The sequence below is a fragment of the Lontra canadensis genome, unplaced genomic scaffold, assembly GCF_010015895.1.
Source record: "Lontra canadensis isolate GAN:19392208 unplaced genomic scaffold, GSC_riverotter_1.0 scaffold61, whole genome shotgun sequence".
NCBI lineage: Eukaryota > Metazoa > Chordata > Mammalia > Carnivora > Mustelidae > Lontra > Lontra canadensis.
The window spans coordinates 7,361,669-7,387,385 of NW_022631055.1; the positions used below are offsets into that span (position 1 = coordinate 7,361,669).

The window sequence follows — 25,717 nt, forward strand, 5'->3', positions numbered from 1 at the left end:
TTTGAGAACAAGAGAGAGAGCACGAGCAGGGGAGAGGAGAAGCAAGTTCCCTGCAGAGCAGGGAGCCCCACATGGGGCTCAATCCCAGGACCCAGGGATCATGACCTGCGGCTAAGGCAGCTGTTTAACTGACTGAGCCACCCAGGCACCCCAGGAAATGCAAATTAAATCACAGTAATACCAGCAGTCTTGGGCGAATGCCAGTGTGGATCTAGGGGCACCACCCTCTTCCGTGGTGGAGGCAGTTGCAGTCACCCTGACCCACGTGGCCATGCGGTGGCTGCTGGCTTGTGCCAGGGCACCATTCCTGTAAGCACCGCTGTCTGATCTGGGGGCAGCCCTGCCCACCAGCACTGGCCTAATGTCGCTGCTCCTGCTGCCAACTTTTGAGGATGCTTCCATTCCTCAAAAGCCCATGCTTAGATTTGTTGAAAGGGCACCACCGTGCCAAAAGGAAGACGAGAACCTCAATACTTGAGTGCCATTGGCAACCTTCTGCTAAAGCTCCTGAGTTCACAGAAGGCAGTTTTGCCATCTTGGCACTGGGTGTGGTTACCTCCACAGGGGACAGTTTGAAAGGCTGCACCTGACAGTCCACTGCTCTCTGGACACCGAGAACATGTTTGCCTGATAGAGAGTACCAGTACCTTTCAAGTTCATCACCTGCAAGGGTGTGGGGCAGCCCATGGTAGGGAGACCAAAGTGCCATTGGTCACTGCATGGCTCCCATGAAGAAAGGCTGGCAGTCTTACAGTAGAGATGGGTGGGGATGGTGAACTCAGAGATAACAATGTTTCCTCATCAAGCTTGTTGGCCTGCCTGGCAAGGGCCATGAACCATGAGACTCTAGAGAAGCTGCAAAAAGATTAAGAGAAATAAAAACAGAACAACCAAACCCCTGGACCTTTGTTTGAGTGGAGAGCCACTGCCAATACGCTGGGGATACAGAAATTCCCGAGCCCATATGACTTGACCCAGAAGAGGCAGGACAGGGGAAAGCCCTGGATGTCTACACATGGGTAGTGAGAACGTGAGAAATACATGTAAAGAGGCTACTGAGAAAGAATATACCTTTTTCTTCCCCTTGCCCTACCCTTAAAGTCTGCGGGTAGCTCTAAAAATCTAACCAAGGTGGTGGTTCAGTGGGTTAAAGCCTCTGCCTTCAGCTCGGGTCATGATCCCAGGGTCCTGGGATGGAAACCCCATTGGGTTCTGCACTCAAAAGGGAGTCTGCTTGAGGATTCTCTCCCTCTCTCTCCCTGCTTCTCCCCCAGCTCTCTCTCTCTCTCTCTCAATCAAATAAATAAATTGTAAAAAAAAAAAAAAAATCAATGTTACTGGGGGTCAGTGTGGAATAAAGGAATTATTAAGCAGACCACAGAGGATTTGGGGACAGTGAAGATACTCTGCATGATACTATCATGATGGATACATATTGTTATAAATTTGTCCAACCCTAGAGAATGTACAACTCCAAGAGTGATAATATAAACTACATATTTTGGGTGATTATGACCTGTTAGTGTAACTCATCAGTTCTCACAAATGTCCCACTCTGGGGGAATGTTGATGACAGGGGAAGCATGTGTAGGGACAGAGGGTATGTGGGAAGTCTCTGGCCCTTCCTCTCTATTTTGCTGTTAAACCTAAAACTGCTCTAAAAAATATTCTTCCAGAAAAAAAAAATGTTAATGTACACACATTTATTTTCTATATTCTTCTCTTTTTAAAAAAAGATTGTATTTATTCATTTGCCAGAGGGAGAGAGAGAGAACATACAAGTAGGCAGAGTAGGAGGCAGAGGGAGAGGAAAAATCAGACTTCTGGCTGAGCAGGGAGCCCAGTGTGGGGCTTGATCCCAGGACACTGGGATCATGACCTGAGCCAAAAGCAGATGCTTAACCATCTGAGCCACCCAGGGACCCCTTTCCGTTTTCTTCTTGAGTGAGTTTCAGTAATTCATGTCTCTCTAGGGAAGTTTCCATTTCATCTGGGTTAACTAATTTATTGGCATACTGTTGTTCAAGTATTTCCTTATAATTCTTTTCGTTTCTGTAAAGTTGGTAATAATGTTCCTATTTTATTCCTGATTTCAATAATTTGTGTCTTTTCTCTTTCTTTCTTCTCTTGGCCAGTCAAGCTATAAGTTTGTCTATTTTTTTAATCTTTTCAAAGAAACAATGTTCCATTTGTTACATTTTTCTATTGGATTTCTACTTTATTTCCACTCATATCTTTATGATTTCATCTTCTGCTTCCGTTGGGCTTAGTTCCTTTTTTTTCCCTTACTTTCTTAAAGTGAAAGTTCAGGTAATTGATTTGAGATCTTCCTTCTTATCTAATATAGGCATTTAGCTATAAATTTCCCCTTTGGGGGCGCCTGGATGGCTCAGTTGTTAAGTGTCTGTCTTTGCCTCATGTCACGATCCCAGGGTCCAGGAATCGAGCCCTGCATGGGACTCCCTGATCAGTGGGAAGCCTGCTTCTCCCTCTCCCACTCCCCTTGCTTCTGTTCCCTCTCTCACTATGTCTCTCTCTGTCCACAAAATAAATAAAACCTTAAACAAACAAACAAACAAACAAAAAAAACACATAGCTTTGGGCCCTGGGTGGCTCAGTGTAAAGATTAAGTCTCTGCCTTCAGCTCAGGTCATGATCTCAGGGGCCTGGGATCAAGCCTCACCTCGGGCTCTGCTCAGCAGGGAGCCTGCTTCGTCCCCTCTCTGTGCCTGCCTCTCTGCCTAGTTGTGATCTGTCTCTCTCTGTGTGTCAAATAAATAAATATAATCTTTAAAATAAATAAATAAATAAATTTCCCCTTTGGCAGTCCTACCCTGTCACGATATTTGGGTTGTCCAGGTTCCCCTTGGGATTGGTTTGAACATTGAGTGTTGCTTCACACCAAACCAAGTTAGACAATTTGTCAGTTGTTTTCCACATAATACTTTCTTTTGGCTATCCAAGGGTGAAAAGTTTCATTAGGTATTTTATAAGTAATCTCAACACTATACAGCTATACAAAGAACATCACATTCAGACTCATTCGGTACACCAATTCACAACAGTTAAATGCAAACAGGGGGGCACACGGACCAGGAAATGGGCCACTACATCACACTATGATAGTGCCGTGTCCACAGGCTAAGGAAGCACATGACAGGGACATGTACATAGAGTTCTGGGGTCAGAGAAGAAATAAAATCTCCTGAGATCTGAATGTTACTTGGAAGTCAGCCCCTGGAAGAGGCCAGGGCTGTGCAACACCCTCCCATGGCCACAAAAAGCATCATCCAGAGAACAAAGCTCTGTTCAGCAACTGGACTTGTCTAAGAAATATACAGGCCATTTGAGGAGGAGCAGGATGGCAGAGGAGTAGATCTAAATATCATCCGGTCCCAGGAGTTCAGCTAGTTATCAAACCATTCTGAACACTTAAAAACTGAAAAGGAGACAGAAGAGAAGAAGAGCAGCAATTCTAGGAACTGAAAAATTAACCAGTTTCCAGAAGGTAGGACATGCAAAGTAGTGAATCTGAAGCAATATACGGGAAGAGAGACCACGGGGGAGGTCTCCTTCCTATCTCTTGTTCCTGGCAAGTGATAGAGCAGCAGAGCACAAAATTGGAACTTTTAGCAGTCTGCTCCACTGAGGGACGTCACTCCAGAGGCTAAGTGGGGGGGGTGGTGGTGGTGGAGCACTCATGGGGACAGTGTGGCCTCAGGACCCATGGGGTCCCAGAAAGACCAGGGTTGTTGAGTGTGGCAGAGCTCCCAGGTATTGGAAGAGGGAAGCCACCTGCAGAGACAGAGCAGAGCAGTGGGCTCTCAGCTCAGGGTTACCTTAAACTGTGATATAAGGCACAGTCAGGACACTGCACTTTGAGCAGGGTCCCCACAAGTAGCAGATCTGGGGAGACTCACCTTCCTCATTGGGGAGGAGTGGTGCAGGAGTACGTGGTAGGAATCTGCTGGGCTTGGAGACTCCTAACGGGCCATGCAGCAGGGATAGAAATGCTCGGTCATAGGCTGGGTAAGCACGGAGTGCGGCTGGAGGTGAGGAAGACAGGAGGGATTAACTGCTTTTCTCTGATGGCTCTCTGAACAGTGGGGCACTGAACACTCCGTTCCTATGGAGCCGGAGATGGGGAGGCCACCATTTTCACTTCCATCCACAAAGCTCTACGGAAAGCGTTCAGGGAACAAAACTCCCGAGACCGAAACTGCACAGATTACTTAGACTTGCCCCAGGCAAAGATGGTGCAATTCCGCCTTGGACAAAGACAACTGAGAATCTCACAAACAAGCCCCTCCCCCAGAAGATCAGCAGGAACATCCAGCCAAGACCAAGTTAACCAATCAGTGAGAACTGCAGAACTCCAAAGCTAGGGGAAAGCAACATATAGAATTAATGGCTTTTTTCCCATAATCCATTAGTCTTTCAAAGTTAATTTTTTTAAATTTTTTTTTCCTTATTCCATTTTTAAAATTTTTCCTTTCCTATTTTGACATTTTTAAACTATTTCATCTTATCAATACCTTTTTAAAAAATCTTTTAAAATTTCAATTTTTATAGTCATATTTTATTCCTTCAGTGTATTTAACCTTATTTTTTTTAATATACATATAGGGTTGTTTTTTTTTCTTTAAAATTTTGGGATACGGGGGTGCCTGAGTGTCTCAGTCATTGAGTGTCTGCCTTTGGCTCAGGTCATCTTCCTGGGGTCCTGGGATTGAGCCCTGCATCGGACTTCCTGCTCCATGGGAAGTCTGCTTCTCCTTCTCCCACTCCCACTGCTTGTGCTCCCTCTCTCACTGTGTCTCTTTCTGTCAAATAAATAAATAAAATCTTTTAAAAAATAAATGAATAAATAAATAATAAAACTATTTTTTAAAAAATTTTGGGATACAATTTCTTCTAATAGATCAAAAATATACCCTAAATCTAGCACATGGCTTTGTTCTAGTCTCCAGCCTGATCACATTCTTTCCTCTCTCTCTTTTTTTTTCAACCAACTTCTTATCAATTCCTTTTTAAGAATCTTTTTAAGTTTCATCTTTACAGTCATACTTCATCCCTTCATCGTGTTTACCCTTATTTTTGTATATATGTAAGTTTTTCTTTCTTTAAAATTTTGGGAGGTAGTTTCTTCTAACAGACGAAAATACATCCAAAATCAAGTGTGTGGCTCTATTTTATTCACCAATCTAATATATATATATATATATATATTTTCTTTCCTTTTTTGTCCCCTATCTTCTCCCCCTGGTTTTGTGTCTCTTCTGATTTGGGTAGTATATATTTTTCTGGGATCATTGCTACCCTTTTAGTATTTTGTTCTCTCATTCATCTACTTTTATCTGGGTAAAATGACAAGGTAGAAAAACTCACCACAAAAAAAAAAAAAAAGAAGAAGAAAGAAAGAAAAAAAAGAACGAGAGGCAGTATCAACAGCTAGGGACCTAATCAATACGGACATTAGTAATATGCCAGAACTAGAGTTCAGAATGACAATTATCGAGGCACCTAGGTGGCTCAGAGGGTTAAAGCCTCTGCTTTCAGCTCGGGTCATGATCCCAGGGTCCTGGGATCGAGCCCTGCATAGGGCTCTCTGCTCAGCGGGGAGCCTGCTTCCCTTCTTCTCTCTCTGCCTGCCTCTCTGCCTACTTGTGATCTCTGTCAAATAAATAAATGAAATCTTAAAAAAAAATTCAGAATGACGATTATCAAGGTTCTAGCTGGGCTTGAAAAAAGCATGGAAGATATTAGAGAATCCCTTTCTGGAGAAATAAAATCCTTTTCTGGAGAACTAAAAGAACTAAAATCTAACCTCATTGAAATTTAAAAAAAAAAAGCTACTAATGAGGTTCAATTAAAAAATGGAGGCTCTTACTACTAGGATAAGTGAGGCAGAAGAGAGAATTAGTGATATAGAAGACCAAATGATGGAGAATAAAGAAGCTGAGAAAAAGAGAGACAACTACTGGACCACAAGGGGAGAATTCAAGAGATAAGTGATACCATAAGATGAAACAATATTAGAATAATTGGGATCCCAGAAGAAGAAGAAAGAGAGAGGGGGGGCAGAAGATATATTGGAGCAAATTATAGCAGAGAATTTCCTTAATTTGGCAAAGGGAACAAGCATCAAAATCCAGGAGGCACAGAGAATCCCCCTCAAAAATCAGTAAAAATAGGTCCACACCCCATCATCTAATAGTAAAACTTACAAGTCTCAGTGACAAAGAGAAAATCTTGAAAGCAGCTTGGAACAAGAGGTTTATAACATACAAGAGGTCTGTAACATATACTTCTATCCACAGAGACCTGGCAGGCCATAAAGGACTGGCATGATATATTCACAGCACCAAATGAGAAAAATATACAGCCAAGAATACTATATCCAGCTAGGCTGTCATTGAAAATAGAAGGAGAGATAAAAAACCTTCCAGGACAAACAAAAATTAAAAGAATTTGCAAACACCAAACCAGCCCTACAGGAAATGTCGAAAGGGGTCCTCTAAGCAAAGAGAGAGCCTCAAAGTAACAGACCTGAAAAGAACAGAGACAATATACGGTAACAGTCACCTTACAGGCAAAAAAAAAAAAAAAGGCAGCAAATTCATATCTTTGAATAGTTACCCTGAATGTAAATGGGCTAAAAAGCCCCAGTCAGAAGACACATGGTATCAGAATGGATCAAAAACAAAACAAAAACAAACAAACAAAAAAACTAAGACCCATTGATATGCTGTCTGCAAGAGACTCATTTTAGACCCAAAGATACCTCCAAATTTAACGTAAGGGGGTGGAAAACAATTTCCCATGCTAATGGACATCAAAAGAAAGCTAGGATCGCAATCCTTATATCAGATAAATTAGATTTTAAGCCAAAGACCATTGTAAGAGATGAGGAAGGACACTATATCATACTTAAAGGGTCTGTCCAACAAGAAGATCTAACAATTTTAAATATCTATGCCCATAACATGGGAGCAGCCAATATATAAACCAATTTATAGCAAAATGAAAGAAACACATCAACTATAATACAATAATGGTAGGGGACTTTAGCACCCCCACCCCCCCGAAATGGACAGATCATGTAAGCAAAAGATCAATAAGGGAATAAAGGTTTTAAATGACTGGACCAGATGGACATCACAGATATATTTAGAACATTCCATCCCAAAGCAACAGAATACACATTCTTCTCTAGTGCACATAGAACATTTTCCAGACTAGATTACATCCTCGGTCACAAATTAGGTCTCAACTGGTACCAAAATATTGGGATCATTCCATACATATTTTCAGACCACAATGGTCTGAAGCTAGAACTCAATCACAAGAGGAAAGTTGGAAAGAACTCAAATACATGGAGGTTAAAGAGCATCCTATTAAATAGTGGATGGGTCAGCCAGGAAATTAAAGAACTAAAAAAATTCATGGAAACAAATGAAAATGAAAGCACAACTGTTCAAAATCGTTGGGACACAGCAAAGACGGTACTGAGAGAAAAGCATATAGCAACATAAGACTTTCTCAAGAAACAAGACAGGTCTCAAGTACACAACCTAACCCTACACCTAAATTTAGGAGCTGGAAAAAGAACCGCAAAAAAAGCCTAAACCCAGCAGGAGAAGAGAAATAATTAAGATAAGAGCAGAAATCAATGAAATAGAAACCAAAAGAACAGTAGAAAAAATCAATGAAACTAGGAGCTGGTCCTTAGAAATAATTAATAAAGACTTATCAAAAAGTCTTTATTAATTAATAAAAATCATGAATCAAAGAGGAGAGATCACAAACAACACCAAAGAAATACAAACAATGATAAGAGCATATTATGAGCAACCATACACTAGCAAATTTGACAATCCTGAAGAAATGGATGCATTCTAGAGACATATAAACTACCAAAACTGAACCAGGATTAAATAGAAAACCTGAACAGACCCATAACCAGTAAGGAGATTGAAGCAGTCATCAAAAATCTACCAACAAACAAGAGCCCAGGGCCAGATGGCTTCCCAGGGAAAATCTACCAAACAGTTAAAGAATTAATACCTATTCTCCTGAAGCCATTCCAAAAAATAGAAATGGAAAGGAAACTTCCAAACTCATTTCATGAGGCCAGCATTACCTTGACCCCAAAACCAGACAAAGACCCCATCAAAAAGGAGAATTACAGACCAATAGGGTAGATGAACATGGACACAAAAATTCTCGCCAAAATGCTAGCCAATAATATCCAACAGTCCATTAAAAGGATTATTCACCACAACCAAGTGGCATTTATCCCTGGGCTGCAAGGTTGATTCAATATCTGCAAATCAATCAATATGATACAATACATTGATAAAAGAAAGAACAAGAACATATGATACTCTCAATAGATGTTGAAAAAGCATTTGACAAAGTGCAGCATCCTTCCTTGATCAAAACTCTTCAAAGTGTAGGGATAGAGGATACATACCTCAATATCATCAAAGCCATCTATGAAAACCCCACAGCAAATATCATTCTCAATGGGAAAAAACAGAGCTTTCCCCCTAAGGTCAGGAAATGGCGGGGATGTCCATCATCACCAATGCTTTTCAACATAGTACTACAAGTCCTAGCCTCAGCAATCAGACAACAAAAAGAAATAAAAGGCATCTGAATCAGCAAAGAAGAAGTCAAACTCTCCCTCTTTGCAGATGATATGATACTTTATGTGGAAAACCCAAAAGACTCCACTCCAAAACTGCTAGAACTCAGACAGGAATTCAGTAAAGTGTCAGGATATAAAATCAATGCACAGAAATCAGTTGCATTTCTACACACCAGCAACAAGACAGAAGAAAGAGAAATTAAGGAGTTGATCCCATTTACAATTGCACCCAAAACCATAAGATACCTAGGAATAAAACTAACCAAAGAGGCAAAGAATTTGTACTCAGAAAACTATAAGGTACTCGTGAGAGAAATTGAGGAAGACACAAAGAAATGGAAAAACATTCCATGCTCATGGATTGGAAGAACAAATATTGTGAAAATGTCTATGCTACCTAAAGCAATCTATACCTTTAACGCAATCCCTATCAAAATACCATCAATTTTTTTTCAAAGAAATGGAACAAATAATCCTAAAATGTATATGGAACAAGACCCCGAATAGGCAGAAGAATGTTGAAAACGAAAACCAAAGTTGGCAGCATCACAACGCTAGACTTTAAGCTCTGTCACAAAGCTGTCATCATCAAGACAGTATGGTACTGGCACAAAAACAGACACATAGATCAATGGAACAGAATAGAACCCAGGAATGGACCCTCAACTCTACGGTCAACTAATCTTCAACAAAGCAGGAAAGAATGTCCGATGGAAAAAAGATGGTCTCTTCAACAAATGGTGTTGGGAAAATTGGACAGCCACATGCAGAAGAAGGAAACTGGACCATTTCCTTACACCACACATACACAAATAGACCCAAAATGGATAACAGACCTCAATGTGAAAGAGGAATCCATCAAAATCCTTGAGAACACAAGCAGCAACCTATTTGACCTCAGCCGCAGCAACTTTTTCCTAGAAATATTGCCAAAAGCAAGGGAAGCAAGGGCAAAAATGAACGATTGGGACTTCATCAAGAGCTTTTGCACAGCAAAGGAAACAGTCAACAAACGCAAAAGACAACTGACAGAATGGGAGAAGGTATTCATGTATGACATCAGATAAAGGAATAGTATCCAAAATATATAAAGAACCTATCAAACTCCACACCCAAAGAACAAATAATCCAATCAAGAAATGGGCAGAAGATAGGAACAGACATTTCTGCAAAGGAGACATCCAAATGGCCAACAGACACATGAAAAAGTGCTCAATATCACTGGGCATCAGGGAAATACAAATCAAAACCACATTAAGATACCACCTCACTCCAGTCAGAATAGCTAAAATTAACCAGTCAGGAAATGACAGATATTGGCATGGATGCAGAGAAAGGGGAACCCTCCTATACTGTTGGTTGGAATGCAAGCTGGTGCAGCCACTCTGGAAAAAAGTATGGAGGTTTCTCAAAAAGTTGAAAATAGAGCTACCCTACGACCCAGCATTCACACTACTGGGTATTTACCCTAAAGATACAAAGCTAAAGATCACTCCTAGTGATCTGAAGGGGCACATGCACCTGAATGTTTATAGCAGCAATGTACACAATAGCCAACTATGGAAAGAACCATCCATCAACAGATGAATGGATAAAGAAGATGTTGTATATATATACAAGGGAATACTATGTAGCCATCAAAAGAAATGAAATCTTGGGGTGCCTGGGTGGCTCAATGAGTTAAAGCCTCTGCCTTTAGCTCAGGTCATGATCCCAGGGTCCTGGGATCAAGCCCCGCATGGGGCTTTCTGCTCATCAGGGAGCCTGCTTCCCTTCCTCTCTCTGCCTACTGGTGATCTATCAAATAAATAAAATCTTTAAAAAAAAAGAAAAGAAATGAAATCTTGCCATTTGCAACAACATGGATGGAACTAGAGGGTATTATGCTGAGTGAAATAAGTCAATCAGAGAAAGACAATTATCATATAATATCTCTGATATAAGGAATTTGAGAGGCAGTGCAGGGGGTCATGGGGAATAGGGAGGGAAAAAAATGAAACAAGATGGGATCAGGAGGGAGATAAACCATAAGAGACTCTTAATCTCATGAAACAAACTGAGGGTTGCTGGGGGTGGAGGGGTAGGGATAGGGTGGTTGGGGTATGGACATTGTGGAGGGTAGGTGCTATGGTGAGTGCTGTGAAATGTGTAAGCCTGATGATTCACACACCTGTACCCCTAGGGAAAATAATACATTATATGTTAAAAAAAGAAAGAAAGAAAGAAAGAAACATACAGGCCATTTGAGAACTCACATCATTTGATGCACTGAAATCCCTGACCTTGCAGGAATTCTATCTTTATCCTATAACCTCTGGAACTCCTGCCTACAGGTTCATTCCCACCATCTCCACTCTACGCTCCAGAACCAAGCATCCAAGGCCAAGGCATGATGACCAGGAGCCCTGGTCTGAGGCTGACTGATTCAGTGTGGAGCAGGCCTGGAAGCTTTCTCTTTTTTCATTTTATACTCCATGTTTTCTTGTGACCTAGTCCTTGTCTGATGAAGGCACAGCTCTTCAGCCCCAGCTCTGCCATAATCCCTTGTAAATCAAGCTTCTGATTCACCTTGGTGTGTTCCTCCTGATATTTTTTGTGCCCGGATTTTGGCGGATTGCTTGCCTGTTGATCCCCTACCAACCAACCACTGCTCCTGACTCAGCGAGGGTAGACTCTCAGTCCTCACCTGGACCTGCACCTCTTTGTGAGGATGAGTAAAGGGGGAGCATGGCCTTCAACAAAGTTAGTCCTCAGAGGACAATTTGGATGTTCCTTGTAGCTTATTAATTCTGCCTGTAAGTTAACTGATTACCGATCTCATTTGGGTGAATTGGCAGACACACCGCCATACATCTGTCCATCTCTCCACTAACTACCCCTTTGTGTTTGTCTTAGAATCCCAGTCTTTACCTTGCCTAATCTGACCCACCTTCCCAAACCCCTAACCCTGATCCTGACAGGTCCGGGGGCTTCCCAGAAGAGCCCATTTCACCACAGGTTAAAGTACTTAACTCAAGTACCGGTTGTGCGGCTTTATGTTCCAGGATTCTGACCACGGGGATCTGGTTGCAGGCTCAGCCAAAGCAGGGTACATTTTAAAAATAAGCAAACTCTGTCATTGAATCTTTTTGATCATCCTCTTAGCATCTCGATCTCACCTCTAAGTGCCTCGCTCCAAAGAGCTGGAGCCCCAGGACACCCCCATGCCCGGCTCCCCGGGCCTGCCCAATTCAAGTTGCCCATCCTTGTTACCACCTCTCACACCTCCACCCCAGCCCCCCATTCCTCCAGTGCACAGGATCCCTGCCCAGTTGCATGAGGGCATTGGTCTGCCTTTGGAGCCTCTCCACCTTCTCAAGGGTCTGCTGTGTGCTATTGTGGGGCTAGTCATGACAGACACAGCATTAACATGATGGTATCTGCCTGCCAGGAGCTCCCAGCAAACAGTGGGTGTGTTCCACTCAGCAGGACTGCTTCGACTTCCCGTGTGCTGCATCTGGCCAGTTTTGCAGGAGGTAAAGTAGCCTTGACCTTCTCTGAAGACAGCTGGTTCTGCTGGCCTTCTTTGCACAGCTTTTTTCCTCCTAAAGGCACAGATTTTCTAAGAGTTCAAAGTTCTTTCCCTGCTGTTGAGTGACAGATGGCCCCGGCCAGAAGGCCTTGTATATGATTAAGTTGTTCATTGGTTAGTTGCTTGTAAGGATGAGCCTGCTTATGGAGCAAACCAAAAATGCCATTCAACTAGCCTAGAGAATAGAACACCATTCTAGAGATGTCTTACTTCAGAAACAAGAAAAAACCTAAAAACAAAAAGAAAACCAAAGCTGGACTAGTCTTGAAACAATCTTTCTTTTTTTAAATATTTTATTTATTTATTTGTCAGAGAGAGCACAAGCAGGGGGAGCAGCCCACAGAGCAGACAGAAGCAGGCTTCCTGCTGAGCAAGGAGCCCAATTCAGGACTCGATCCCAGGACTCTGGGATCATGATCTGAGCCGAAGGCAGCCACCCAACTGACTGAACCACCCGGGCGTCCCTCTTTTTTTTTTTTTTTTTTTTTAAGATTTTATTTATTTGAGAGAGAGAGAGAGAACAAGCACTGGGGAGGGCCAGAGGGAGAGGGAGACAGAAGCAGACTCCCCGCTGAGCAGAGAGCTCAACCGTTGGACCCAGATCACAACTTGAGTGGAAGGCAGACGCTTAACCACTGAGCCACCCAGGTGCCCAGAAACAATATGTCCTTTTCCTTACTAAGTGGCAACTACTCTCATGCAAGCACTTGAGAGGTACGTGCATTTGTGGATTGTAACAGGGACAAGGTTTGGACCCAGCGCTTCTCAACAACTGTAAAAAGGCTTCTATGAGGTGCCTGGGGACATTTGAACACTGTCTAGATAATTGTCCTTATTTTTTAGATACACATAATGACGTTATTTATGGATAGAATAGGATGTATGCAATTCATTCAAAAATAATCCAGTGTGGGAGGGGGTGGTATATCTGAGAATGATGGGGGTATATCGGAGACAAGATTGGTATATGATGAGGGCCACCAGTTAAATGTCTAACTTGGCTCATGTCATGATCTCGGGGCTCTGGGACTGAGTCCCACATGAGGCTCCCCGCTCAGTGGCGAGTCTGCTTCTCCCTATTCCTCCCCTTGCTTGTGCTCTCTCTAATAAATAAAATCTTTAAAAAAAAAAAAAAGATTTGCCATATGTTGATAATTATTGAAGCTGGGTTATAAATATATGAAAATTCATTATCCTCTTTTTTTGTGACCTACTTTTGTGTTTGCTTGAAAATTTTTATTATGAAAAAAGTGAAGTAGAAGACCAGTGCTTTTTAAATTTCCACGTGTGTACCTCAGAACGCAAAGGAAAGCAACAGTACTCATGCCCTAGGAGAGAGAATTTGGAGGATATGGTGCAAAGGACCTCCAATACAATAAAGATATTTGAGTTTCCTGTTTTACTTCAAACATTCAGATGGATTTTATAGTTGGCTAAATTGACATTTATTTTAAATGAGAAAGTTGTAAATTACTTGGACAGGAGAGAAAACAAGTGTTGCGCAAGCTGACAAAGAGTTCCTCTCAGCCAGAGAGATCTGTCTTATCCTGGCATGCCCCTTCTTGGCACAGTATGGTTAAAAAGACAAGGCTCTTCTAGGGTAGCTGCATGGCCCCACGGGGACAGAGACATAGGAAAACTACTCTCCCAGAAAACTGGGCAGTAGGTTTGGGGCTTGGGAGCTTTTGAATTAAAGAGGAAAAAGAGAAGCACCTGGGTGGCTCAATCGGGTAAGCATCCAACTCTTGATTTGGGCTCAGGTCATAATCTCAGGGTTGTGAGATCGAGCCCCACGTCGGGCTCTCAGCAGGGTGTGGAGCCTGCTTATGATTCTCTCTCTCCCTCTGCCCATCCGCACCAGTGCACTCTCTTAAATAAATAAAGCTTTAAAAATAAAGAGGAAAAAGAGGATCAAGGAAGAAGAGAGGAAACCCCGAATCACAGAAGGACAAGCAAAAGTGATGAGATGTTCCACCGTCTTGAAAACAGGCCAATATGCATTTAAAGATAAGGCATTCTGCTGGAGAGGAAACATGGCCACAGCCGTGGGGGGCTCACACGTGGGTGCAGGGAAAAAGCTGAAAAATTCGCTGAAGAAGAAGAAGATGAAAATGGTAGCTAGGGCAGTAGCTTCGGAGTTGGAAGATGAGGGCAAAGACGCTACTGACAGTGGAGGTTCTGTAGGAAGTTGTGAATCAGAAAAGGATCACTTTTCTTCAGATGATGAATCAGTGGGAGCTGACAATGAAGATGAAGTTGAACCCTGTGGCAATGGAAATGAACATACAGCCGAAGTTAGAGTTGGAATTAACGTGGGCTGGGCGGATGCCATGGCTAAAATTCTTAAAAAGAAAACTCCTAAAAGTAAGTCTACTATTCTGGTCAAAAACAGAGAGCTGGAAAAGGAAAAAGAAAAGTTAAAGCAAGAGAGACTAGAGAAGAGAAAACAGCTTGGTAAGAAGCGGGAATGGGAAATGTGCAGAGTAAAGCCAGATGTTGTCAAAGACAAAGAAACAGAGAGAAATCTTCAGAGAATTGCAACAAGGGGTGTGGTACAGTTATTTAACGCCATGCAGAAGCACCAAAAGAACGTTGATGAAAAGGTTAAAGAAGCTGGAAGTTCTATTAGAAAACGTGCTAAGTTGATATCAACTGTTTCCAAGAAAGATTTCATCAGTGTTCTGAGAGGGATGGATACAAGTACAAATGAGAAAAGTTCGACTGGAAAGAACTTGAAAGCCAAACAGACTGAAGTGAAATCAGAAGAGGGCCCTGGATGGACAATCTTACATGATGATTTCATGATGGGAGCATCCATGAAAGACTGGGACAAAAAGAGTGATGACGCGGATAACCAGTGAGCCAGGGTCTGGGAGCGACTTGGATACATAAGGCCGTAGAGGAAACACAGCATACAGTCATTGTATTTTTCCTAGCGAAATGCTCTGTGCTCTCAGAGTTATGTGGCTGTGAAGCTATCATTTGTAAGAAAGCCCAAAGACTTTTACTATTACCAACTTGGGTGTTTTCTCTTTTCGTGAAAACTTCGTTAAATTAAGTTTTTCAAACCTTGTATGATTTTAAGCATTGTTTCTCAAACATGTAAAAAGGAGTATTTCTGCTTAACTAGCGAGATGCACATTTTGCCCAGATCATTATAAGTTTACGTATTGGTCATGGATATTGGTATTTTGTTCCGGTATCAGCAGTTTCTAGAAATGCAGTGCTTTTCATAATTAAAATGAACTCCCTGAAGTTAAAAAAAAAAAAAAAAAAGATAAGGCATTCTAATATTCAGCATTAAGTAGTTGTCTATACAACCCCTCCTTTGCTCCAAACTATTAAAAAAGACTTCTCTGGCCATTGCCTTGAGTCATAATAATATTTGGGAGAATGAAGGGGTTGGAAAGAAAATATCTAGCTGGGTCCCATGGTATATAAAATAGGGGACGGCTGTGGGAGGTAAAATGCAAAGTGGGGATCAAGAAAAGTCAGTAGAAATTTGGAGATGGATATTTCTAGCAACAAGAGCATTCCTTTACAACATATGATGGACTCAGCATCTCTGGAAATCTTTGCAAGGATGTTGCTTTCCCATCAGGTATTTCAGTAGAAGTGAGCCCAATTCTACTTCAGCACTAACAACTTTATTAAAATAAGATGATCTCAGAAAAACTGGGTGACTGAAGGACATCCGCACAGCCAGCACTGGGGTTACAATTACCACCTGGCAAGGGGAGGGGATCTGCACCCTGTCATTGGTTAATGGGCAAGATGCTGATGCAGGAAAGTTATTCATTTCGGAAATTCAGGAAAAACTGAGGATGTTCAACATGCAAGTAATTTTCCTTGATGCCATAATATGTTTTAAAGGCCAGACTCACAGAAATATATTAAATAGATTATTACAGATAAGAGGCATTTAGTCTTTGCTAGGGAAATGCTCAGAGTATCACTAAGGAAGTCATCCCGTCCCATACTTTCAGACTACTCTTGAGGTCTGTCTTAGAAAATGCATTTTTAGGGGTGCCTGGGTGGCTCAGTGGGTTAAGCCTCTGACTTTGGCTCAGGTCATCATCCTAGGGTCCTGGGATCAAGCCCCGCATTGGGCTCTCTGCTCAGCAGGGAGCCTGTTTCCTCTACTCTCTCTGCCTGCCTCTCTGCCTACTTGTGATCTCTGTCTGTCAAAAAAAAAGTGCATTTAAAAAAAAAAGAGTATTTATTTATTTATTTGACAAAGAGAGAGAGATCACGAGTAGCAGAGAGGCAGGCAGAGAGAGGGGGAAGCAGTTTCCTGCTGAGCAGAGAGCCCAGTACGGGGCTCCATCCCAGGACCCTGAGACCATGACCTGAGCCAAAGGCAGACGCTTTACCCACTGGGCCATCCAGGCACCCCTTAGAAAAATGCATTTTTGGGATGCCTGAGTGGTTCAGTTGGGTAAGTGTCTGCCTTGGGCTCAGGTCATGAATCCGTGGGTCCTGGGATCGAGCCCCATATCGAGCTCCCTGCTCTGAAAGGAGTCTGCTTCTCCCTCACACCTCTGCTGCTCACCCTACTTGTGCTCTTTCTCAAATAAATAAAATCTTAAAAAATGGAAAAAGAAAGAAAATGGCGTTTTCTTACCGATAGATCAAATAATCTATTATTATTCATTTCCATCACTATTACAACAAATTACCACAAATTTAATGACTTCACACCAATTTATTATCTGGTGGTTCGTAAGTTTAAAAGAGGTCTCCCTGGGCTGAAATCAAAGTATCCACACACAGAGCTGTTTACCTGCTGAAGGCTCTGGAGAGAGTCCCTTGCCTTGCCCTTTCCACCTTGGACAGACTGCTGCATTCCTTGGCTCACCGGCCCCCAGCCTTCTGTGAAGCCAACAACCAGCAAGCCCTTCTCCCATCACACCATTCTGATGCAGATTCTTCTGTCTTCCTCTTCCGTATAAAGACCTGGTAATTACACTCGGCCCACCTGGATAACCCAGGATAATCATAGTTTGAAGTCAGCTGATTAGCAAACTTAATTACCTTTTCTCATCTGATGGTAACAACAGGTTCCAGGGATCAGAACAGAGATGTCTTTGGGAAGGCATACACCTTCCTCATACACCTCATACACCTATGTTTCATGACAGACCCAAAGAGTTCCTGAATCCCTGGTTGGACTCTTTCATGTCTCTAGGAACAACTAACTGATCAATGAATTTTCTCCACAAGGAAAGACTGCTGACATTATTTTTTTAACTACTGTTTTCATAATTTCAATGGATACACATACTCTACAAATCTCATAACTCAATCCCAACAAGCAACCATGTTCATCCAGCTCTGAAAATTCATTGTTAGTGTAGCAAATTTCACATAGAGTAAAATAAGTCAATTTTGTTTTTTGGTTATTGTTTGCGATGATGCAACTGTAAACATACCTACAAAAGAAGTCCAACTTGCGAACCATTATTTTTGTTGTGTGTGTTAATAACCCTCAGCACTGTTCAGGGTTTTGTTGTAAGAAATAGAATCCATTCTAATGGCTGAAACAAAAAGAATGTATTACAGGGTATTAAATGACTTTAAAATAATTGGAAAACTGAAGAAACAGAAAGAAATTTCAGGAAGAACTTTGAGGATCACATCTCAGAATTGGGCCATCAGATGAGCTATTTCTTCTTCCTTTCTGTCCCTAAGAAGAAGAATCAAGAAAAGGAAGAGAAAAAGCAAGGGTATTGGTATAATGATAATAGTGGAAATTATAAAGTCAAAAGTTGTATTTGATCTCAAGGGGTAAGAGCAAGAAAGATAGGAACACTTTATCTAACACCTTTATTTATCTATTTATATATTCATGTGTTCATTTTTTACCGACTTGCCTACCTACCTACCTATCTACTTATCTATTTACAAAAGTGGTAATCTTGTGTTTACTTCTTTATACTCAGGGCAAAGTTCAAACAATACATAACTACATAAAGTAGCTTCTTGTCAATTAAACTCACACTTAAGAAATAACCTCTCACATTATTTTTAGGAATCCTTTAGACTTCTTTGAATGTATTTAAGCACACATATATAAACATAGTGGCTTAATTTACATTAAAAAAATAAGTGCTACACATTCTGTTCTGTAATCTCCTTTTTGCACTTAACAATAGACCACGGATGTTTTTCCATGACAATACATATATTTGATCCCTATCGAAAATCTCATAGTATTTTATTGTAATCAATATAATTGATCTTAACATTCCCAGTTGACAGCCATTAGAGTTATTTCCAAATTTCCTCAATTGTAAACTATGTCATAATGAACTTTTAAAAATACTTATACATCTTTGCACACTTATCCTATTATTTTCTTGGAATAAATTCCTTAAAATTCAATTTCCAGATTAAATAGGAACATTGAGTTGTAATGAGAGCTCTCCATAAATGTTATACCAATGTATATACCTATTAACACCAAGCCAACCTTGAGTTACATCAGCCTTGTAAATCTTTACCAGTTTTATTACTATTCTGAAGATTGATCTATGGCAGTTTCGTGACATTTTTTGCTGGTTTTGGTTTCGGGGCTTTATAACTTTGTAAAATAATTAAGACACTTTCTTTCCCTCCTTTCCCTATTGTTTGAAACAGCTGAAATAAGAAATTATCTGCTTCTTGAAAGACTGGTAAAATTCATCTGGTAAACCATCAGACTGGTACTCTTTTGAGGAATGGAGGTGAGGAGGTGTTCAATAAACTTTTCTATTAATTTCTGGTAAAATGGCCTTTTTGGATTTTCAATTTTTCTGTTAAATTCTTCATTTTATCTAAATATTCAGAATTTTTTTCTTTAAGTAGGCTCCATGCCCAGTGTGGGGCTTGAACTCACTACCCCAAGATCAAGAGTCATATGCTCTATTGACTGAATCAGCCAGGTGCCCCTCAAAATGTCCAGATTAACTGGTATAAAACTGCATGTATTCTTATGAAAAATTTGTTGTGCCTCTAGTTGTCTCCCTTTTATACTTCTAGTGTTTTATATTTGTGGTTTCACTTATTTCCATAATCAGACTTGCAAGAAGTTTCTGTTTCATTGACCTTCAAAGTAATAACTCTTGTTTTTATATTTTAAACCTATTTTTTATTTTTTCTAATAAATTAGATTCTGCTTTTATTTTTTATTAATTCTTACTTTTGCCTTCATATTATTTTGTTGTTCTTTCTACTTTCTTTATTTCAACATTTCATGTTTATTAATAAAGGCATTTAATCTTATGACTTTCCCCTGAATACATCTTTTACTGTGTATTTTCACATATTAATGTCTCAATTATCTATAATTTCAGTTTTGATTTCCTCTTTGATTTAAATTTGCATGAATAATTCTGAATAATATAATTTGATGTGAGGAAAGTTTTTTCTTAATAATTCTTGTTTTATTTTATTGTGGTCAGAAAATGACAGTCTAATTCTTACCTTTCAAATATCTACTTAATAAGGAAAAAGATTTTTGTTGCATATGAAGTCCTACATGTATCTATTAATTCAAGCTTTCTAACTATATATTAGCCAAACTTTATCTCAATTTTGTTCTTTCTATTATGTAAATCCAGAGTGATATTTATTAAAATTTTCATTATAGCTGTGATTTTGTCAAATTATATATTTCCACCAATTTTTACTTTGTCCACAAATACTTGCAACTATTGCAATTAAAACTGTATGTGTAACTATACATTCGTAAATATAAAATATCCCCCTTTATCTTACTTTTTTGCCTCAAACTCTATCTTATCTGATACTAATTTTGCCACTTTTTTCTTTCTTGTTCCCTATGTTTGTCCAGCTCTTTATTTTTATTTATTTTTAAGATTTTATTTATTTATTTGACAGAGAGAGACACAGCAAGAGAGTGAACACATACAGGGGAGCACAGGGGCTCTCTCAAGCAGAGAGCCCAAAGTGGAGCTCGATCCCAGAACCCTGGGATCATGAACTGAGCAGAAGGCAGATGCTTAACAACTGAGCCACCCAGGCACCCCCAGCTCTTTCTTTTTAGTTTGTGTGGTGTTTGTTTTTCACCGTGGAGCTTGAACTCATGATCCTGAGATAAAGACCTGAGCTGAAACCAAGAGTTGGATGCTCAACGGACTGAGCCACACAGAAACCCCAGTGTTTTTGTTTTTAAGGATGTTTTATTGGGACACCTGGTTGGCTCAGTCAGTAGAGCATGTGACTCTCAAACTCAGGGTTGTGAGTTCAAGCCCCACATTGGGCATGGAGCCTACATTAAAAAAAAAAAAAAATTCAGGGGTGCCTGGGTGGCTCAGTGGGTTAAAGCCTCTGCCTTCAGCTCAGGTCATGATCTTAGGGTCCTGGGATCGAGCCCCGCATCAGGCTCTCTGCTCAGTAGGGAGCCTGCTTCCTCCTCTCTCTCTGCCTGCTTGTGATCTCTGTCTGTCAAATAAATAAATAAAATCTTTTAAAAAAGTTCAAATTAAGGACGTCTCATTAACATACATAATTTTGCCCTTTTCAAAAAAATCATTTGAAAGTCTCCAATAAGGAATTTAATATGTTCACATTTACTGTGGTCACTGTTTCCATTACATTATATAGATCTCCCTATATGCAGAGCTCTTCCTTCTGGAAGGAGTAATAATGAATGCAGATGATTTTAGCTCATAGAATGCTGGCCTTCTGAGTTCATCTAATCCAATCTGCTCTAGGACAGATGAGGAAATAGACCAGTACAAGGTACACCATTTAGGAACAAGGCTCAATCCAGTAGCTAAATTTGAACGCAAGACTGTAATATCTAATATAATTACATGAAGGGTTTGTTAGAATCAGTTTAAATCAGCTGCAGTCAGCCCTGACTTTTCCCCTTTTGGGCAATCCACAGCATTGTTTAGTAGAGCTTCATTGTATTTAATGTCATTGCTCATCTAAAAACATGTAATATTTTCCAAAGAGTGCTACAATTATCACTGAAACCTTAATACAATTTTAGGTGGCACACAGATCAACATTTTTGTATTTTAATAGATGCATATTTATTTTATTCTTTTAATTATTTATTTAACATCTAAATTAGTCTCCTCATTGATCTAATTATAGGGAAATGGAAACCTGCCTATGATTTTAACTAGATATATTGACTAGTTAGTTATTTGGGTCTCGGTGTACTCAACTTCAAAATAAGTGTTGTACTAGATAACGTGGAAGGTTAAAAAATCTGATGTTTTTTTTTTTAAAAAGATTTTTATTTATTCATTTGACAGAGAAAGAGAGCACGAGAAGGGGAGAGAGGCAGAGGAGAAAGCAGACTCTCCCCTGAGCAGAGAGCCAGATGCGGGGCTCGATCCCAGGAACCTGGGATTACGACCCGGGCTGAAGGCAGATGCCCAACCATCTAAGCCATCCAGGCACCCGAGATGTCTGACAATTTTTAACATATATAATTCTCCTCTTGGATCCCCCCAGAAGTGAATACCATTAACTAATCAATTAATTAAACAATTAACTCATTCATGGGAAGATACATGTGCACCTACTACATGCCAAGCACTGTTAGAGAAAACATGGTACCCGATGTCCTTAAGAAGCTCTCTCAAAGTGTCTACTGTAGCTTTTATTCCAGTGACTTCTTCCTTCTAAAACTGGAAGACTGTGTATCCCACTCCCCTTCACCCATCTGGCCCATCGGTCCACCTCTGCCCCTCTGGCACAGGAATAAAAGGTACAGCATAGGGAGTATAGTCGAAAGTATTGTAATAGCGTTGTATGGTGACAGAAGGTAGCTAGATATTCTTGTGGGGAGCACGGCATAACGTATAGAGATGTTGAATCACGATGTTGTACACCTGAAACAAATGCAGCATTGTGCGTCGACTATCCTCAAGCAAAACCAAAAACAAAACACAAAAAGTGAAATAATAAACTATAATGCATCCCCTCAAACCAACCCAAAAACTGTGTACTAAGTCATTTATTATCTGGCTAAAGAAAAAATTAAAAGGATTTCTCTTCTTGAGGAAATCATTATACTACATAACTGTTGGGGTACAGAAAAAATGTTAAACTATTAGATCTTTCAAATCAATAAAAAATTAGCTTTATGAGAAAAATTCTAATTTTTTTCTCAAAACAAACCAAAAGCATCTGACGGAAATGATAGAAATCCAGTGTGGAAACAATACAACCGGGCCACACCTGGGTCTGTCCACACTTGTGCTAAGTTTTCTAACAGACTCAAGTGAAAGAGGACAGACAATCTTGCAGAACTTTCTGACTAGTTGGAAAAATAAGAGGTACTTGTAGCCACACCCCCACCCAAGAGCTCATCAGTAACCTTGTGCAAACTGGGAAAAGCAACCCCTCCCAGCAGACAAATTACAACATGGAGCCTCAAGGCAACACATTTGATAAAGGACCTTTCTGAAGACTGCTCGAATGCGGGTGCATCTTGGCGAATGGAGCACAGGCTGATTTCAGCTCCGCTCACTCCCCTGTGATATGACTTTGCACAGGGCACAGACTACAGGCCTGTGTGACAGCCCAGCATGCAGGGAACAATCGACTAACAGGTCCCAACATACTGAGGAGATAATCATGTATGTCTTAAACTGTAACCTCGTGAAAAGGAGATTGTAAACATATCTACATTTACCAATCTTGTCAAACTGAATAATGTCCTTGGTGTAAGTAGGAAGTATCCTCAAATTGCCTTTAGGAGCACAGCTTTAGAAAAAAGTGGTAGTATTCGTATTAGGCTTTTTGTCCACAGATTATTGCCACGCCGGCAACAGAAAGCCCTGACAGCGTGAGGGTTAAATGTTTTAGAATTCTCTTTCACCGAAGGCTGGATCTTGTTGCCTAGTGACTGCTACATTGCCTGCTGCTGTCACTCACCTTGTCTCCAGAGAGTTCTCCCCCACTCTCATAAGGAAGGTTATGATTGGACAAAGGTGACATCATAGCACATAGAGGAACGGCATCCCTTTGTCAAGACAGCACCAATAAGATGACTCCAGAGTTGATAGCAAAGTGTTGTGGTTCCTTTGTTTTGTTTCTTTAATATAGAGCTAACGCATTTAGGGAAACATTGTCTTCATTTCTTGCAGAGTCCCTTTTGCAAGGGTTAGTCGTGGATTTTTTGCCCATAAAAATATTCCTTGGTAATATGGATTATCCCCAAGTCCATTTAATCAACGGCCAGCCCAGCCAAAGCCTTTTCCCTCCTAGCACTTGGTGAGCACTTGAGAAGCTGAATAGATTACCGACAGAAAAAGACTATCCCGCAGCTCATTATCACACTGTGGGTTGCAGAGTGGAATTTCACACAGGGCAGATTCTTCTGGGTGCTTATCTGAGAATTACCTAGAGTGGTTCCAAAGCATCGGTTTTAAGGACAGCCCTCAAAGATTTCAGGGCACCTACATAAGGCATCAAAAGAGTTAAAAAAATTTTTTTGATTAAAGTTGAATGCACATCTACTTTTAAAATCGAGCAGTTGGAGAGATCTCACGCATTGTAGATAATAAACATAAGTTCTTTGATTACTTTTGAAATTCACATCTCACACATTTGCACGGTTTTGAAAAACAAGACTGATAGTCTTTATTTTATTTTTTTGCACTGACTTGAGCTACTTGTGTTCTCTTGACTATCTCAGCCACTGACAACATTAGCTATGGGTTTGAAGTGTCAGTTGCAGATTCATTATTCCAGGCTGCTATATTAAATCATCTGTTAAATGCGTTCTTTTCTTGGTAAATATTCAGTATACAGCATAGTCACAGCTGGTATAATTGGATAATTGCTTTCCATTAATGCTCTATTTTGAAAGCTACAACTCCATATAAAGCGGATAGTTGAGCTGTAACAAAGGCAATCCCCCCGGGAAACAGGAGAGAGCGAATTCCTTCCTGCAATTCTACTGGAAAGCAATTAGAGAGAGAGAGAGTACTAATAAATTATATATGGCCCTGCTTTTACCTCCACTGATAAGGAACCTGTAGTATGTCAGTTGAAATGTGTAAGTACACCACTGCCTCTCCCAAGAGCTGGCGGCAAATTTATATTGTAATTTCTCATTCGAATAACCAACATTGTTCTTAAAGTGAATTAAAGCTGACCGAACATTTCCTGGGGAAAATTCATCTAAAAGAAAGGAAAGATAGTATTGACACAGAAGTAAGTTACAAGGAAACACTTATTCTCAGAATAATCATCAAACACACTTAGGAAAAATCAATTTCATAAATAATTTCGTTTAAGAATTGAGATTGGTGTGCAAATGAAAGAAAGTGAGTGTGAGTTCTTTTAAATGAAATCTTGATACACGTGAGGGAAAGTTCTGCTGCTGGCATGGTTCTTGCTCATTTGAAAAGAAAGCAAACATCTGTGTTCTTCAAGTGCTTCATAGCAGTAAATTACGGTGATATAGAACTGACAGTACTATAATTTGATCAAGATTCAGTTTTATATTTTCTTTTTTCTTTTAAGATTTTATTTATTTATTCAAGAGAGAGAGCTCAAGTGAGAGAGAGGGTGAGCGGGGGTGGGGGGAGCAGAGAGAGAAACAGACTCCCCACTGAGCAGGGAGCCCAACACGTTGGGCTCCATCCCAGGACCCCTGGGATCGTGACCTGAGCCAAGGCAGACGCTTACCTGACTGAGCCAGCCAGGTGCCCTCACTGTTATCTTTTCTTTTACTCTACGTATTAAGAGATTTAATACTATAAACAAGATCTTAAAGGGAATGCTTGAATTACTTAATGAAACCTGTCAGAGGGCTAATTATAAAATTATTCTTCTCTATTCCCTTAATGCCCTAAAAAACATTTTAAAAAGTAACAAATATTTATTTTAGTAGACTTTTCAATAATGTAGGCTGATCTTTACACTAATAAAAAGCAGTAAGATGGGCGCCTGGGTGGCTCAGTGGGTTAAGCCGCTGCCTTCGGCTCGGGTCATGATCTCAGGGTCCTGGGATCGAGTCCCGCATCGGGCTCTCTGCTCAACAGGGAGCCTGCTTCCCTTCCTCTCTCTCTGCCTGCCTCTCTGCCTACTTGTGATCTCTGTCTGTCAAATAAATAAATAAAAAAAAATCTTTAAAAAAAAAAAAAAGCAGTAAGATTTTTATCCTCTGAAACACCTTGCTCGTATATGTATACCAGCTTAGAGAAAACGACCCCTTCTCTCTTAACTTCCTGGATTATCCACTTCTTGGGTTTGGAAGATTTTGGCTTGAAGGGTAACAGTATCTGGTTACAGGGGACAGTATTTTGTCTGAAGGTATTTGATTAAGAATGTGGATTTAAGATTTGCAGTGAACAATCTCCAAATCTCTAGGTGTAATGGTGATTCTTTGAATATGCACATAAGATTTGATTCCCCCCAGCCTTAGAAACTCATTTCCTACCTTGGCATTCACAGAGCTCTGTCCGGCAAGGCCCCTGCTCAGGTCATCTCCTGCAGCTTTTCCTTTGGGGCGATAC

General features: G+C 40.5%; 1 protein-coding gene and 1 pseudogene across 1 annotated transcript; both read left to right on the forward strand.

The window, feature by feature from the left end:
* The first annotated feature begins 271 nt into the window (after window positions 1-271).
* Window positions 272-1,023, forward strand: LOC116879463 (annotated as a pseudogene).
* A 13,233-nt stretch (window positions 1,024-14,256) lies between these two features.
* Window positions 14,257-15,096, forward strand: LOC116879472 (RRP15-like protein). The gene has a single exon (XM_032877708.1). The coding sequence runs from the start codon at window positions 14,258-14,260 to the stop codon at window positions 15,083-15,085; it is 828 nt and encodes a 275-aa protein (XP_032733599.1). The 5' UTR covers window position 14,257; the 3' UTR covers window positions 15,086-15,096.
* The last annotated feature ends 10,621 nt before the right edge of the window (window positions 15,097-25,717 follow it).

What these genes read in the sequence shown, in the direction of transcription:
- LOC116879472 (XM_032877708.1), top strand. Translation starts at nt 14,258, where the DNA reads ATGGCCACAGCCGTGGGGGGCTCACACGTGGGTGCAGGGAAAAAGCTG.